The sequence below is a fragment of the Rhea pennata genome, chromosome 2, assembly GCF_028389875.1.
Source record: "Rhea pennata isolate bPtePen1 chromosome 2, bPtePen1.pri, whole genome shotgun sequence".
NCBI lineage: Eukaryota > Metazoa > Chordata > Aves > Rheiformes > Rheidae > Rhea > Rhea pennata.
In genome coordinates, this window is record NC_084664.1 from 46,692,670 (window position 1) to 46,710,687 (window position 18,018).

Consider the following 18,018-nt stretch of genomic DNA (forward strand, 5'->3'; position numbering starts at 1 on the left):
AAAGGTACTTTCTGCCTTTTCTCTGATGCTTTCATCCTCTTGGATACCATACTAAATGTCAGATCAGCTGTTTATGAGGCTGTTGAAACCTCTAGAGAGATGGAGTGAGAGGGTGAGCTTCAGGAGAATGATGGCTTGCTTGTTTGTTTTTCCACAAATTCATTTATTGGTCTTACTTAGGGGGTAAAATATAACCACCTTATTTTTAATTACTGTTCAGATAAGAAGAATAGTAAGTCTTAACACAAGCAGAAGAACTCAAAACAGATCTAAAACCTCTTCATCTTGCTACTCTGCCCTTGATAAATAAACTGGATGCAATAGTCCTTCCATGAATTTTCTGGCTGCCAAAGGTGTGAAGTAGTTCTTTCTGGCTATTGAACTGTAAATTGTTGCCTATGACACCTGGTGGACTTGGAATGGTTTTGTACAACTAACTCACTGTATTCATCACACTTTCCCTATTGTGTGCAGTGGTTCACATTGAAGCTGGGAAAGGTGATTCTTTTTCTTCTCTTTCCCCCTCTCAGTAGCAGCAGTAGCCCTCAGAGCAACATTTGAAGCAGTAAATGCCTGGCTCACAGTTATGCGTTATTACTGCTCTGCTGGGCTGTCTGATGATACTGTAATCACATGAGAGACAAGGTGTTTTTCTTTTCCACAGGGAAAATCAGACGAAAGTAATTAAGTACTAATCAAAAAAAAAAAAAAAAAAAAAAAAAGGAAAGAAAGTGCTTAAATTGACCAGAAGATATTTTTAAGTCCTCAAGGCTTGTGGCCTCATGTAACATCTTTTTCTGCTTCAATTTCAGTTATTTTAGAGGAGTTGTGAGACCTTACTCTGTTCTGAATCTACATGTGAATATTAGTAGCCCAAGGATGTGCTACCAACCCAGAACAGGAATGTTCCTTTAGTGTCAATCTGACTAGGTCACACTAGATGTGGGTGACCAGTAATGTTGTACTCTTACCAGTTTTTAAATTGCACCATTATATCAATGGTTAGGGTATATGCTGACTGCATCCCTTTAAAATGGGAGGCTACAATATACAAATGTGCCCAAAGGGGAGTGTTGCAAGTAATAACTATCTGCTTGCAAATTTGGAGGACTCAAAACAGTAGTAAAATGTTATGTCCCTGATTTGATTTAGATTCTTTCCCTTGGCTCTGAACTACATTCCTATCATGCTGCTGTACTAGTCACCTTCAGGCATTTCAGAGAGACTGGCTAATTGAAGTACTCACTCCAGTTTGGATTAAAACTGCTGTTTTGGTCAAGTCTGTAGATGTTGCTGTTGCCTCCTTGTAGAGCTCTTTCCAAAAGGTACTAGGACTTTGTTTTGTGCCTTTTAGTCCTCCAGAGTTGTTATGAAAGCACAGTCTCTGAGCATAACAGAAAGCAGAAGCTTAGGGCAAAGGCATCTATGAGGAGCAGTCCTTCTGTAATTGTACTTGTGAACAGAGACGTTCTTATTGGTGCTGGAATGATTGCAGCCCATTTAAAAGGAGTGCATAATCCAGTGAAGACAGTGAAATGGTTGCAGATCTTAACCCTCATCTTCTGGGTACTTCAACATACTTGTTAGCTCTTCACCCCTACAGATCTGTCAAATGCCTGAGAATCCTGTTATTTAGCATAAGAGACAGCTTGTATTTCTGTTATTTCTCCTCTTTTACTTACCTTGCCCCCTGCTCAAGATGTTCGTGTTCGAGAATGTTCCTCTCTTGAAGAGCTCTTTTTTTGCCGCAGTATTTCCGTGTTACTTTCTTAGGAGAGACTTCTGAGAGACTTGCTGGTTATGTCTATCCTGTTCATCTCAAAAGACACGAAGAAGGGGCTTCTTTTCTTCAGCACCACTCTGATTTTCTTCAAGACATGCTTGACATGCATGTTCATGCTGACAGCCTCCAACTTCAGGCTAAATTGTGGCAGCAGTGGTGCTGCCAGGCACACAAGATGCCTATGGCCTTCTGCATAGCAAGTGTGGATGGGGGTAGAAGATGGGAGGAAGGTGTGCTGTGAGCAAAGCATGTCAGGCTTACAGCTGGTTTACTAGCACCTCTTTCAGAGCAACGGTGACGGAGATGGTATCTTAATCCTCTGTTCTCTTTGATCTTTAGTGTGTTTAAAGTGTTGCCTTTGATCTCAGCATCCCTGGCTACTGTCCTTGGCCTTAGGTCCAGTGGAGAAAAATGCGAGTTTGGGGTCTGCAAGAAGATTTGTTGGTGCGTTTTTCCCAAGAGACTGCTGCTGTACTTGTAGCTGCTGATGTGGTGTGTCCTATCTAGATATCTTTGCTGTTTTGGTTTTCTCGTCTGTAAAAAAGGAGATGTGTTTCTTCAAGTGATGTTGTGGTGATGAGGCCTAATATTAAGTGTTGCCTGTGAGAGGGCAGATTTTATTATCTCCTAAGCAAGAAATGCCATGGTGTGATTGTTCAGTTTGCCTAGGACATAGTAGCGCTTCTAATTTCAAGTAGTCATGAACAAATAGGTCTTGCAGACAGTATTTTATGCATCAATTCTCAGGTCTGTGTCTAAATGAACAACATTTTGTTACCAAGCTGCACCTGTGAGCATGAATTATTTGTTTCCTTTACAGACATACTGATATTAATTACATTTGCAGATACATAGGTTGACATAGCTGTGGGAGAGGGAATTGGTTTATCTGTGTCCCATAATTTAAGTGTATATGTGTGAGATAGATATATTTGTTCATACTTGCATCTTCATGAACCTAATACGTAAAATTTACATCCTGGATCTCATATGTGTTGCTTGAGGTAGTTGAGCAAAGAGAGGTTTGACCATTGAGGTACTCTTCGAAAAGCACCTTTCTCCCTGCAAAAAATAAATAATAAAATATTTTGCATAGGCATTTTCAATGTGAGGCTGAAGTCTTGGTCCTTATGACATCAGTTTTAATGTTAGCTTCTGTGGAAACAAAATGTCATCTTCCATGTGCACAGCTCAGATTTTCTTGATGTGTAGAACCCTAATGCTTCCATTGTCTCCCTATGTGCATTATTAATATAAAGAAGGATTTTTTTAGTCGCTTCAGGCATGGATTTTTTTGTGCTCTCTTCATAAACTGAGACATGCGTTTGGTTGAAAAGCACTGCAGGAAGAACAGTTTCTTATAGAGTGTACTTCTAGGCCTATAAATAATAAATGCTGTAACTCAGTGACGCAGGCACCCCTGCAACATATACATGCCAGGCAAAGATTCTGTAAGTAATAATTTACCTGCTGTTTGTCAGTCCTAAACCAAGAGGAGTCTATTCAGACCTCTTTGCTAGGCTGATGAATTTTATTTATGCTCTACTGTTTCTAAGGAGTTCCAAAGTGCTAACTGTTTTTTCTTTTGTGGTGCTGTTTTTGGAGGTTGCAACTTTATGAGGTGAATTAAATATTTATCAAACTCTTAGTAAGGTTTGAATAGGTTGTCTTGGCTCAGAACTGACTTACAGGAGGCTGGTGGTGCTCATTATTTGGGAAGAGCCTGGGGCTGCCACACTTTAGTATGTTATAGCACAGTAGTAATAGACAATTAGTTACTATTCAGAGTTGTTAGACTTTTTTTTTTTTTTTTTTTTTTTTTTTTTTTTTTAATGAAGTAATGTTTAGTTCAGTTATGTTGTGCCTAGGATGTCCCTGGCATGGCAGACTGACTATAGAAGTCCCTTTCCACAACTAGGGTTAAACTATCCAATGGTACTTGATGCGATAAATTGTACCTGTTGAAATCTATGTAAATATCTCATTGCAAGAGCAGAGAGGACGCTTATATGTAAATTAAAAAAAAACAAACTGTTGGGTTCTCTCTCTCTCTCTCTCTCTCTTTTTTTTTTTTTTTTTTTTTTTTCCAATGCTATTGAAATCAAAACTTAATTAAAATGAGGATCCCAGCCTGACCTCCCTGGGTTACCAGGGGTCCCACTGAAATAGTGCTGAACCTGAGCTGAAGGTCTGTGGAGTTGGTGAAAATATAAATATTCCCATTGGCATAAGTGGAAGCTATGTCTTGAAGTGGGGCTTTGTAGTGTGCAGAAAATGCAGAATCGAGATGGGTTTACTCCAGAGAACTATATATCAGGGTTACTATCTAACGCTGCTACTCAGCTCTCAAAGATTAGAGGAAAAATGTTTGGCTTGTTCCACACCAAACTGTAGCTTTGCATTCATGGGGGCTGGAGGGCAATGAGATGAACTAAAAAGAGACAGGTTACTATCTGGATACTCTTAGTCCCTAAAAGACAGGTTGAGGACACTGAGTGGGCCTGTCAAAGAGGGGATCTTTTCTATTTGCCCTTTGTTTTCTGTACTTCCCCCATCTAGCTGTGACTGACTGGTGTCCCTTTTGGATGCCCTCAGGAGAAGGGTGGGCATAGGTTCATCCTGAGTTAAAAGCCCTCCTTGAATTGGCAGGACAAGGTGGCACAGAGCTAGATGACCCCTTTCCCTCTTCTTTCTTGTGTCTTTTAATGTTTCCAAGGTGGCCAGAACCTTTTTGCCTTTTCTGTACAGAGAAGGCAGAGGTATAAAAGCACCACTGCAGTGCAGGAGATGAGAAAATGTCTATTTTATTTCTGCGATGTGCTAGTTTAGTTGATACAACAGTTCTGTTTATTCACATTGTTGGCAGGCTCATTTTTGAAGGTTTAGCTTTGTGAAGAGCCTTTTGTTGATTTTGCAGAATATTATTTGGATTTGTTCTTTGTTTCTTTCAGCTTATCTTTCTTACGTGTTTGGCTTTTAACTGGTACTCAGAAACCCAAGGTTATAAATACTGTGCTATTACTGCATTTCTAAGCGTGTGTGATGCTGACTGACGCCCATATTCCTTAGCTTTGACGGTGCTGTGGCTGTATTCAGGCTAGTGGTCTTGTGCTCTGTGGCACCCTGCCTAGGCAGGCCGAGCCGTCATCTTCCTGATGTCACTCTGTGCTTCTTGGTTCTCCCAGGTCTCTGCCCGAAGCCCATGCTGTTCTCGTTCCCTATGTGGCAGGAGGAGGAGCTGGGTGAGGGAGATGCTGGTTTGAGGCCAGGCCTCCATGTACTGGGAGGGATAGGAAGCAGTGGGCAGGATAGTCACTAGGGTATCTCCTCCTCCCTATCCTGCAGGCTGTCTCTGTGCAGCAGCTTCCACCGGGGGTAAGCCCTGGGTTCACTAAGATCAGTTTGCGTGGTAAATTAGGGACCTCTCATCTGCGCTAACTTGAAGCGCTGGTTTTAGGGTAAGGCCGTCCTTTGTGGTATTGTGCTGTATTGCTGTTGCGATTCAGATGGTATCACTCCTCACTACTCCGCAAATGCGTTTGTGTGTCACTTGCCATGGATGAGTTTGGCAGGACTGCTTTACCATGTTGCCTGGAAACGGAAGGTTTTTCAGGGATGGGGTGCCGCCGTGCGCGGGGTTGTTTGTGGGCAGAGCAACCATCAACTCAGTCAGCACTAACCAGCCCAGTCACTGTGACTCCACAGTGCAGTGACCCTACACAGATGCTGTAAATCCATTTATCCCCTCCCTCAGATGACTTCTAGCAAGAGCTGGGGAGCAAAAGAAGCTGGAGACACCAGCTCATCTGTGATGTGTATCTAGAGTGAGAGTTTAAGTAAAACACACAACCTTGCAGCTGCCGAACTCTCTTGGCTGGGAGTTTTAAATACTCCATAGCTTATCTGATTGCATTTTTTTTAATGCAGAACCCGGACTTTGTACTTCTTTGTTTTGACAGTGAGGATAATTCTTGCTATGAAATAAACCAGGTATGTTTCTCTCACTCTTTTTTTCCCTTATGTAAAATGGTTACCTTTCATCTGAGATTATCTATATAGACATGTCTGTGTACAGCGTGCTAAAGAACTTCTCTTTTCCATCATTTTTATTTCACCTGTTAAGTCTCACTTAAAGGAAAAAAGCATCAAAGATTATTTGCAGAATACATCTTGTTAATTTAGAGACAACACAGTTGCAGCAAGCCTCATATGTTTTGTTATGATCTATTTGCAAATATATCCCTGCATTGCTGGGACCTCACTCCTAGCACCTGCCGTAGCCCTGGTGTGCGGTGGTATACCTTTCTGCCATAAACCTGTTGGCAAGTGCTGTGGACAGACCTGGACTCCTGCTTTTCTAATCCTACATGTAGATCCAGATGCAGGATCAGGACTTGAAATGTTCCTAGTCAGTGTCCCCTGGTTTGTTTTTTATCTTCAGCCTGCTGGATCACCACCGGTTCAATCTGTGCTAATGAGATTGGTGTGAGATACTTTGGCTGTCATGACCTTCAGCTTGAATGCTGTTAGATACACGCTTATAAGCCCCAGATCATTTTTGTGCCTTTGTATTTAGTTTCCCCTTTAAGAGATCATTTTAAAAATATGGTCCACTGGATCTCTTAAGGAGGGCACTCACAGCGATATTCAATACTAAGCTGACCATCACAGCTAGGAAATCCTTTCCAAGGTGGGAGGAATTGTTAGAAAGCACGCAGAATAGCTTCTCATCCTCTAGCAAGGGGCAGTTTTCCCCTTTCTCTCCCATTGTTTTGTTCCTTTGTGTGATGTGTTTGTAATGGTAGTGGCATTAGTAATATCTAGAAGCGGGTTCTCTAAAATTGGTTCCCCCCCACACACCCCTTCCAAACCGGTTTCCTGTCTGTCTCCCAAGACATGCTCTGCTCTGTGAGACAGCATGATGGTGTTTGTTTCAGTGTAGCTGCCTTTTGGGGATTTGCAGGAATACTGCAGCAAATCATCCTGCATGCAAGGCTGACCTCTGGGAGGCTAACAAATTGAGGTGAGCCAGCTGGAGCGATAGGACACTGCCGACAGACAGAGCATGCTCAGACCTGGGGGAGAAAGGTAGCTCAGTCTGCAGATGGTGCACGGGTTACTGTTCTGAGAGCCGTTAGATACGGTGGGTTTTTTTTCTTATGGTGGTGGGGAAAGAAGAGGACTCGAGAGAGTGTTCGTTCCCCTGCAAAACATAGCTTTAAGGTGTCTTTATTTTTTTTTTTCTCCTGTGAAAGAGGGGCTCTGGATAGCATTTCCTTTTATTTAGCAACACCAGGTATGCGTGCATGTGCTGAAACACTAATCTTCTAGTGATAGTACTTCCAAGATTAAAAAGGCTGTGGATATTTTGAATTAATGTGTTTGGTGGGTGTTATTGTAACTGTGCTCTGTTTGCTGTGCTGATCACATACGGCTCTGGTTCAGTTTTGTAGGCTTTCCTGGCTGCAGCGTACTTCTTGAGATTCTAGTGTGTTTTTTTTAACTCGGTCTCCTTTCCCCCTGCACACACTTCACGCTGAATCTTTCATCTGTGGCTGTGCATGCGTGGGAAGGAGGGGGAAGGAGGTCAGTAGTTCATTTATAATCCCAGGTCTTTGTAGTTCCTCTTTGTTTGGCGGTTGGCTTGCTTTATCATTTTTAAACAAAAGTCTCAAGTGGAAAACATCTTTGATCTGGACTAAATTCTGTGGGTTTTCAGAACCAGGTTTCTTACCGGATAGTTGCTGATTTGGAGATATATATATATATATATATATATATATATATATATATATATATATATTAACTTTCCCCTAAAAACATGATAATGTAGAGCTTGTGGTAACCAAGGAGGGATTTTCACTATTTTTATTGGCTCTGCTGTGCTCTGAATGTTTTTAGCTCCTGCTTAGAATTTTGAGCACACAGAAACGGCTTCCAGCACACTGCTGAAGGGAAATGGGGAAAGCTCAGGCTATAAATGCTACTAAGTACCAGTCCCAATATCCAAATAATACAGGCACTCTCCCTATCTGAGGAGAAGGAGAGAAAGGATGCCTAGAATGCAGAGAAACAGCGAACTACAGCTAGAGCCCAAAGACATAGTTGGAGTGGCTAGATCTCATCATGCTTGATGCTTTCTGGATTTCACATCATATTCTTTTAAATTCACTTTGCAGAATTAATAATTTTTTCCTCCAGCCACCTTTAATCCATCTTTGCTTTAGGTAGACCACTGAAACAAGATAAAATAATGGCTATCTGGCACACGTTTTCATTCTCTGTTCAAGACATGCAAAAGGTGTCTTGCTTACAGACAAAAAAACGAGACCAGGGAAGAAGGATGGGTTTCTTAGATTCTTACTGATATGACCAGTGGTATTAATACCAACATAATCTGACAGGTTTCACTGGGATATTCAGATGAAAAAAGAACAGGTGGAATGAACTGCTCTGTTTCTGTTCTGTCCAGCCATGGTTCCTCCCTCACCTCAAGTACCTTGAATTTTCATCTCTAGGTCTGGGACTGTCAGAAGTTGAAGATTTGGCCACTGAGAGAAATACTCATTATTTTTCTTTAGCTCAGACTTTTCTTTAAATCTCCCACTTGAAGCTTTTTTTTTTTTATCTTCATCAGAAATGCATCTTATTTAGGGGAATTTTCAGGAGATCAGTGTTAGTTTTTTTTTGGGGGGGAAGGGTTTGGTACTCCAGTCCATCTAGAGGACGGGAGAGGAGGTCTTAAAATTATGAGTACAGAGCACAGGAAGAACTTTTTTTTTATCCGTGCCTTTAGCCCTTTAGCCCTGTTTTGTGGATTAATTACTTGTTTTGATTGCTTAGTATTGGAATTGTTATTTTTTTTAATTATTCTTTTGTAGGTTAAGACAGCAGTATGAACAAATACCAAATTAAAGGTTTCTGAAAGTCCAGTTAGATCTCTTTCTATCCTAGCTCTTAATGACTAAAATTAACAATCTGAGTGGGAGAAAACTAGATTTTTCCATCCGTAAATGCAACTGGTAGTTAGGTTTTGAGGAGCTACTAATATTCTTTTTCATACTGAAGGTATGTTTGTAGTAGGGACCATTGCACAGAGTCTGTCTTCTTGTTTGCAGTCTCATTTAGTGAGCCTTGCAGTATTTACTGCTTTCTACTCCTGTCTTTTCCTAAACCATAAAAACTAAAAATAAACCTGTTTTTGATTACAAGTGTCAATAGATACCCAAGGATTCTGTAAAACAGTTTTAAAATGTTTCATATTACATTTTGATTTTTTTCCCCCTAATAATGTCCTGTGTTTGAGATTCTGCTTGAGACTGCAGGATTAAGGTATCCTCCTTTTTCTCCATATTCCCTTTTTGTGTCAGGCCTAATTAATGATATTTGTTGCTTTTACTCCTGAATTTGTTCCCTTCAAGAATCTGTTCTTTTTCTGTTTAAAAAGTCAGCACTTCTACACTTGACTGCTTTTTATTAAGAAAGTATTCCAGTATATCAGTCATTCAGTGTGCTGTCCTTTCTTTCATGATAGGTACTGTGAAAGTTGTATGTATCTGGTTAGACAAATACAGTGAGTGAGATGATACTGGCCTTCTGGGCTGGAGGATTGACTTGCTTGCAGTCTTGCAGGCTGGATATGATAGAATTGAAAATAAAAGCCAGAATTCTTAGTTGTTAAGTCCCAGTCCCCTTCTGCCCCATCCAACCTGGAAAGTTACCTTCTAGCAACCTCTGCGCTGAGTATGAATGAAGCAGGTATTTAGAACTTTTGAATGTATTACATGTACTGCATCCTTAGCCAAGCCTCTTTCGTTGAGGGGTGGGAGAAAAGAAGACCTTTTGCGGGAGGGATGTCAAATGTCATGTTTGCACTCCTTACTTCTCTTGTGCCAGTCCTGGAAAGCCAGCCTAGCAAGGTGTGTGAGGTGGTAATTCCTGCCAGGGGAAGTGTCCCCAGCAAAGGAATAACTGCTCCCATCCCTTTCCAGGTCCAGCTCCAGCTATGCCTCTGTTTGAGAATTTCTGAGCAGATTCTGCTCAGATGTCCTGTGCCGTGTTGCTCGACCTGGGGCAGTGCCAGTCTGTCCCAGGTTAGACCTGGTTGTGTGTGGAGTTCCTGAATCCTCATTGCAGCACTCTACCCTAGCTTCTACCCATGTTCCTGGCATTAGCCTGAAGCCAGCACCATGCCTGGGCCAGTCATCTCTGCTGGAGCCCTGGGAAGGCAGTACAGGGACACCAAAGCAACTCTGAAAGAGCAAAGCTGGCCAGAACTGGCAGGCTATCAGAGCTCATCAGCTTGGCCAAACCCCAGTTGAACTCTGTGCAGAAGTATTTCTCTCTACACTCAGAGTGTTGGATACTTTCTGGGAGTATGTGTCTGTTTGGCTTTTTTCTCAAATAGCCATGGATGACAAAGCACTGACTTGGACAGTGCTTGGAAATTTGATAACAGGATTGGTAATGCTTAAGTAGATGTAGATAGCACTTCTCATTTTGTCATAACCTGAAGGACTAAAGAGTTCCCTCTTAGACATGCTGTTTCCTCCTGGTGACCATGTTCTCCCAAATCAATGACTTGCAGGACCTGCTGTGTTTCTCTGTGGGTGTTGGTATTGTGTGTCTATCTGGTTTGTTTTTTGTTTTGTTGGATATTGTAGCTTTCTCCCAATTTCCTATCTAGATTATAATTTTTTAAATGGAGAAATTGTTTAAAAAAATTGTCCATCATATTAATAGCTTTATAGTAGTGATTCAGTCTATCCTAGCTTCATAATTAGAAAAAGAACAACAAGAAAACTCATGTCTTAAATGAATCCCCATGGTTTTCTGTATTACTAGGCAGTCTGTATAAGTTCATCTCCCCCATCCTACCAATCTGATCTCCTCTGCAGGATGCTCAAAGTCTCCACTGGGGTGTCCTCTGAATACACCGAGTGCATGCCCCTAAGGGCTTTTCGTGCCCAGCAACCATCAGAAAGGCAGTGGCTGGGCTGAGAGGAGGAACCTGTGACCCTTTTGCTAAGCGAGTGAAGGATGGAGAAGGAGAGGGAGGAAAGCTCTCCGTTCCTGTGGTCTCTCTTGGAAGAGTAGCAAATATGAACTGACCAAAACCAGGCCTGCTCCTACAACCTCTTAGCCTGTGGAGTGGCATCTGTTGTGGCCAAGCTGCACCTCCTATTTCCCTTGCAAAGTTTTGAGCTACCCATACCCCAATGTCTACATAGAACTCCCTGTGTTCGGCCATTCGGTGCTGCAAGGCAGATGCCCCATTGCCTCGTCCGCATTGCTGCCAGGAAAATCTGCCCTTCACAGTTCGTCCTTGCTCCTGCTTCTCCCTAGCAGCTTGCCTGTGCCAGGAGTAGTCGAGGGAGCCTCCCCTCCTATGGGGCAGCGTTGCCCCCTACCAGCTTGGCAGCAAGCTGCTCTGTGCCGCTTTTATGTGCGGTCCCTTCTGGCTAGACTCTAGTCTATCAGCTGGTGCTTCTCCTGTTGCTGAAGGATGATGCTTTAGCATTTCAAAGCACAGTGTAAAAAATGTCAGTCTGTGACTTTCTCGGTAACTGGGACATAGTGCTGACATGGAGCAAAGCCGTGGTTGTACTGGTGTCATGGGGAAGTGAGAGAGTGTGATTTGGATGGGGGAGCTCTCTGGGCAACTAGGGGTGTGAATGGCCCAGCTGCTGACCCATATGTAGTAACAAATATAGCAAGGAGGACTCTGAATTTAAGCAACATAGCAGTGTGTCTGGCCTGTCACTTTTCCAAGTTCTTTTCCGTTCTTAAAATGTTCTCTGATGGTAGTGTGGAAGGGATTGGCAGCTCTGGACCCATTTTATGAGAGGAAGATGGAGAGAATTTTAGTAACCAAAGCTTCTTTTATTGTGAAGCATGTCTAAATAGATAGAAGACTAAATGCTTTCACTAATTTTGGAGTTACCTGCTGCCTCTTGGGTAAGTTGCCTTCTCCTGGGAATACTAATGACTTATAGTTGGGAAAATGAGGAACCAGGGGATTTAGAGTGATTGCTTCTCTTCATCCATGTGATGGAGCCTCTCTTGGGTGTGTAAAAGTAAACCAGTGGGACAGCTTGTTACTATTTATGTTTTGTCACTCCCTGGGATACGAAAGATTTTGGTTGTCTAAGGATTGTGCACCCTGCAAGCATCAAAAAAAAAAAAAAAAAAAGAAAGAAAGAAAAAGAAAAAAAGTGGATGATAAAATGTAGGGAAAATGGGCAAAGATACAAGACTGCTCCCAAGTACCTGTGAAATACTTTTCTGTTCTGCCTGCAACACTGCTTTCCTGTCCTTTTTCCCATGTTCACTTCCATCAAAAGCAGCTTTAAGTCAAAGAGCATGAGCCAGGGTTTACAAATTGGCAACTAGGAACAGGAATGAAGATGGATTCTTTTAGTATTACTAGCTTTTAACATTCATTCCTGACACTTGGTTGGCTAAAGTACATGCACTTACTTCAGCTAAGTGCAAGGAAGTGAAAGAGCTGCAGTGAGTGAAGAGATAGAGGATGGCCTTAAAGATGATTTTTGTTAGAAAGCTGAGTTGTTCATTAGGCATTTAACAGGTATTGCAGTAACAGAGTCAGAAATGAACATTGCTAAGCTCTGAACACTGGCTGTATCCATCAGGGCTGCATCTTGGAAATGGAGCTGAAGCAACTCTTGCACTCCTCTCTCAAGAGTGGAGGGGAGAGAACACATCAGTCAGGATGAAACACTAGAGTTGGCTATTTTCCCAGGAGGCCCATATGACTCAAGGGATTTGTAATAGTCTGTGGACTCAGCCATGAAATGCAGGTGTTATCAGCGGTGTTTAAGAACTGCTGGCCTCTTAATGCGTTCAAATTACCTCTTCACATCCTCATACTGGGATAGTAAAAAGGCCGTATGGCTTTGCCCCTTTACAATCTTGCAATCCCATTGACTCAGCTGGACTTGTAGGTGCTTGGTTCTTAAGCGCTGTAGTTACCTTTCCTCATTCCCTCAGACTGGTCTTCATTTGAAGCGTGTGTTGAGGGGAGTGTTGGTTGTATGTCTCCATTATGTGCTGCTGAGTGTGGTTTGCACATGGCTGCTTGGGCTCTGTCCTTTGTGATGCTGCTGTAGCCATTTAAAGCAGTGCTCACAGGGTCAGAGATCTGTAGCGGAGGGCAGGTTACTCGAAGAACTGGATTATATTGTTAGATGTCTTTCAAAGATAATGAAGTAGAAGAACAAAGCATTGAAAAGTCTAGTATCAACAAAATAATTAAAGATATGTCCCCATCAAAAATCCAAATCATATGGTAGTTCTCTTCCCAAAACTCTGATTTGGTTGCATTAGCCGAACCTAAGAGAACACCAAGTGATGTGCCCACTGTCCTCAGTTGTTTTCCATCCATGGTTGACCATAGGACAGCCATGATTGGGAATTGCAAAGACATCAGGAACAGCAGTTGTCCTCAGTTCTGAAGAAGAAAAGATTGAGAGTTGATTTGACAGCATCGTTCGTCTGTGCAGGGTATCTGTAGTGTCTGAATCAAGAGCAGGTTTAACTTGCTGCAGAGGAGATGAAGGCTGAGTGTTAGGAAGAAGTTTATCCTTTATACTTTACATTTTTGTTGCCAAAGACTGGCTGAAGAGATTGACAGGTGTTAAGAATGAGGCAGATAAGCATCTTATAGGCATGGTTTAGGGAGAGCTGATCTTGCCCTGGTAATTAAGGTATGCTCTGGGTCCCTTCCTACTTCCTTTTTCTGTTTATGAAGTCAAAATAGTACCTTCTTAATTTGCCATTTGCTTTTAGGGAGTAGCTAAATGAGGCAGTTTTCCAGACCACTTGCCAAAGGATGTGGACTTCATTTCTGTTCCTATTAAATCTACTCTGAAACTGAAATGAATTTGTTGTTCAGGTCCTTAGGATTGTCTCTTGAATCTGTGTGGCTTCCAACCAGGACTCAGTTCTATGGCATTATTCAGTTTCCCAGGTACCTGCAGTTCTTCCATCAGAGGCTGATCCTTACAAGCTGTAGGGATCCTGCAAACTACAGGGATCCCTTTGACTTCACTGAATTCCATAGGTGGCTTTCCGTTCAACTTAAAGCTGCGTGGACCAGCTGGCAGGATGAACTTTACAGCTGCAATATCTCTTTTCAGAATAACTTCCTTGACAGGAGAGTAGGTGTTTGCGTTTGCTCTTGGTCTGCCCTGTTGTCTTCCTCCACTTTGGCTTATAAGAACCAGTGTCTCTAGGTTAAAGTGCAAAGGGATCCATTGCTTGGGCTGTTGGAACATGTGATTGAGACATTGCTGGTTTTCACTCCTCCCTAAACTTTCATTAAAAGGAATTTAAATGGTTACCTTTAAAAGTGCAATTAGAAATAGTCTGATCAAGTATATACCAGTCAGAAATTTCCCTTCCAATAGCTTCCCATGAGTCATGGATGCAATTATTTACAGCCTGACTAACAGTGAACCTTGATGCATAATGCAAACTGGAGCCCATAAACACAGCAGGTGAATCAATACCTCAGCTGAAGTTCACAGTGGAAAATATAATCAATACTCTGATATAAACCAGTAATGTTTCTACATGGAAAGAAAACAGAGGCAGGACCTCTCCCATAACAGGAAAAGGAACAAGGAGGCTTTGGAGCAGCATAAGGGACTCTGAAGTTGGAATGGGAAGAAACCAGTGCTGGAAATACTTGAAATGTATTTCCTGCACACTTATACAAGGGTTGGCTGTGCTGGTGCAAGTCAGACTTTAATGAAACATTGGTTCCGCAAGTAAAAAGAGAAGCTTCCTTTTCTCCCGTACAGCTGTTTCTCCTGGAAGATGATAGAAGCGCCAACCTTTGATCCTGGATTCTAGCCAAGAAAATAGCTGAGTGACTTGGGAATCTCCCAAAAGACAGTCCATAGACCCGCAAACCCTCCCAAATTAATAAATCACAATTGAATAATTTACTTTTCATATTGTAATGGAGCATATCAAAATCTGTATTTGACAATGCTTCTTGTACTATTATCCTCATAGTGAGGGCAAGAGGCAGAGCCGGATACACATGGCCATGCAAAAAGGCCTACAGCAGATCAAGAAAGGGAGTTAGGTCTCCCAAGCCCTGTTTGAGTGGCCCAGTAATTCTAGGAGTGTTTTTCCTCTTGCTGCTGGACTGGCCTGCAAAAAACAAAGTTATCCAAAGTCCTAGTGAGGATAGCAATTTTTTTAACAAAGCCTCACAGAGCTTATCCTCAAACTCATTTATTTTTTCTTCTCTCAAAAGGTAGAAATGAAAATGAGAAGGGCAGCCTTTTTGTAGAGCAGCTCACAGTTCTGTTTGCTTTATATTTTTAAGGTTTTGGCTAGGGCTTTAGCTTTCTCTCTTACTTTTCCTGGTTCCCTGTAAGGGGAAAAAATTGAGGTGGAAAAAAGCTTAAACTCTCTTCAACGTCCATAAAATATGATTTATGACGGAGCTGTAAACTTGACGCTTAAATGGTTTCTTTCTTGTTTTATTTTCCACAGGTCTTTACCTTCACCATGTCAAGGAGTCTTAATGATGTATTCCTTCTCCATTGCGTTCCCCACCTGTCATCTTGCTAGGATCTAACTACAGAATGAACATAGCAGCGGTGTTTAATGCCCTGCTCGTGTCCATCCTCGCTGCTGTGCTGTGGAAATATATCAAACTGCGAGAACATGTCTTTGTGGTTGAAGAGGAGTTGGTCCTCACACGTCAGTCTCAAGAACTCTCTCAGGTTCAGATTGACTACAATGCAGCTCTCCAGGCACTGGTGGAGGATGGTACTAGGATGGTGTGCACGGGCAGGATGCACACGGACCGCATCTGCCGCTTTGAATCCCTTTGCTACTCTACCGAGGCAGAGGAGTTTATTTACTTTCACAGCAATTCTTCAGTCATGCTGCCCAACCTGGGCTCCCGCCGGTTCCAGCCAGCTCTGCTCGACCTCTCCTCAGTCGAAGATCACAACACCCAATACTTCAACTTTGTGGAGCTGCCAGCTGCTGCACTGAAATTTATGCCAAAGCCAGTCTTCGTGCCTGATATAGCACTGATCACTAACAGGTTCAACCCAGACAACTTGATGCATGTCTTTCATGATGACCTACTCCCCATCTATTACACCATGCAGCAGTTCTCCGATTTAGATCTGGAAGCACGACTCTTCTTCATGGAAGGGTGGAGTGAAGGTGTTCACTTCGACCTTTACAAGTTACTGAGTAACAAGCAGCCGCTCCTCAGGGAGCAGCTTAAAACCTTGGGCAGGCTCCTCTGCTTTACTAAATCATATGTGGGACTGTCCAAAATCACCACTTGGTACCAGTATGGGTTTGTCCAGCCACAAGGGCCGAAGGCCAACATCTTGGTTTCTGGTAACGAGATCAGACAATTCACCAAGTTCATGATGGAGAAGCTAAACATCAGCTTGGAGGAAAGCTCCAGTGAAGAGTACATCGTAGTGTTCAGTCGAACGATCAACAGACTTATCCTAAATGAGGCAGAACTAATCTTGGCGCTAGCCCAGGAGTTTCAGATGAAAACCATTACTGTTTCTCTGGAGGAACATTCATTTTCTGACATAGTCCGGCTGATCAGCAACGCGTCCATGCTGGTCAGCATGCATGGGGCCCAATTAGTGATGTCTCTCTTCCTGCCAAGAGGTGCCGCAGTGGTGGAGCTCTTTCCTTATGCTATCAACCCTGAGCACTATACCCCTTACAAAACCCTGGCAACCCTTCCTGGCATGGACCTGCAGTACATTGCCTGGCAGAACACTGACAAGGAAGACACTGTTACCTACCCAGACCGACCATGGGATCAGGGCGGCATTGCTCATCTGGACAAAGCTGAGCAGGAGCGCATCATTAAGAGCACAGAAGTGCCGCGGCACCTCTGCTGCCGCAACCCTGAGTGGCTGTTCCGTGCCTACCAGGATACAAGGGTGGACATCCCTTCTCTCATCCATGTGATCAGGCAGACGGTGAAGTCTAAGCCTGGACTCAAGAAACAGAAGTGGTCTGGTAGCCTCTACCCTGGCAAAGTGAGGGATGCCAAGTGTCAAGCCTTTGTCCAGGGCACGAGCGAAGCTAGACTTGCTGTGTCTTGGCAGATCCCCTGGAACCTTAAGTATCTGAAAGTCAGAGAAGTGAAATATGAAGTGTGGATACAAGAGCAAGGGGAAAACACTTACATGCCTTATATATTGTCCCATCAGAATCACACCTTCTCAGAAAACATTAAGCCCTTCACAGTATACCTAGTGTGGATACGCTGCATCTTCAACAAAAATCTCCTGGGACCTTTTGCTGATGTGCTCTTATGTAGTACATAACTTGTTGCGCTACCTGTACAGCTCTGCCCTGCTCTCCACTCCGTATGTGGTTTAAAATCTACTGTCTTGTAGTTTTTAGAGGGCTGAAGAATACTAGACTGTACCAGTGCCTAAGTGTCCAACTGATTGTGTTTCATGTGTGTTCTTTAAATGGTATTTATTTTCAGTGAGAATTAAAGAAAATAAAAATAAAAATGTTCTTCAGCATAACTTCCAGAGGTTAAATTACATGCTGAATACATGTAATTGAAAACAGAACGGAAGTGAATTGTGTGCATCTTGGTAGTGATTTGACTGTTCTATTGTGTGGTGAGTATTTAAGTACAGCATTAAACTGCAATTAATTCCATGGACAGGTGGGCAATTTTCATCAGCTTTTTTATTAAGTTATTTTGTTCAATAACCTTGTGTGTACATTTGAGTTAAAGATTTGGTACAAGAGCCTTCATTAAACTGCTGTAAACCTCCTCAAGATCTATTTGTCTTTTATTATTTGCCACAATGATTACCGTGATAGCGTTAGCCATTGCTATGATAAAATGTGCATGTGAATAGCTTATGCTTTGTATTTTTGGCTAAGAGAATGAAAATACAGTGTCAGTGCCATTTAAAAGTGGATGTTATTGCATGCCAATAGCAACACGGAAGGCTGGAATAGCAGCTGGGAAGGAACGGGTAGCACAACTGAGTAGTTTTAAGGTCTATTTTGCCTTTTGTGAGTTATGTTCAATCCTGTGGGAAAGGAAGGGGATTGGTCTGGGAAAGCCAATGGAGGAGAGAGTGCCCATATAAAAATCCTCTCAAAGAAAATTCAGTTTTGAATTTTTGATCAGAATGATCTGCAGATAATATCTGCTAACAGGAGGTGATCCTGTA

General features: G+C 42.5%; 1 protein-coding gene across 2 annotated transcripts in view; it reads left to right on the top strand.

Moving 5' to 3' along the window:
- The window catches only part of POMGNT2 (protein O-linked mannose N-acetylglucosaminyltransferase 2 (beta 1,4-)), a 33,233-nt gene extending 15,624 nt beyond the window's left edge, over positions 1–17,609 (top strand). The window contains exons 1-2 of one of the 2 annotated variants that reach the window (XM_062567852.1): positions 5,752–5,773; positions 15,314–17,609. In XM_062567852.1, coding sequence (XP_062423836.1) covers positions 15,406–17,142 — 1,737 coding nt within the window. In that variant the 5' untranslated portion in view covers positions 5,752–5,773; positions 15,314–15,405 and the 3' untranslated portion in view covers positions 17,143–17,609. Of the gene's footprint in view, positions 1–5,751; positions 5,774–15,313 lie in introns of those variants that run through there. The other variant, XM_062567851.1, reaches the window with a different exon arrangement.
- Positions 17,610–18,018: the final 409 nt, after the last annotated feature.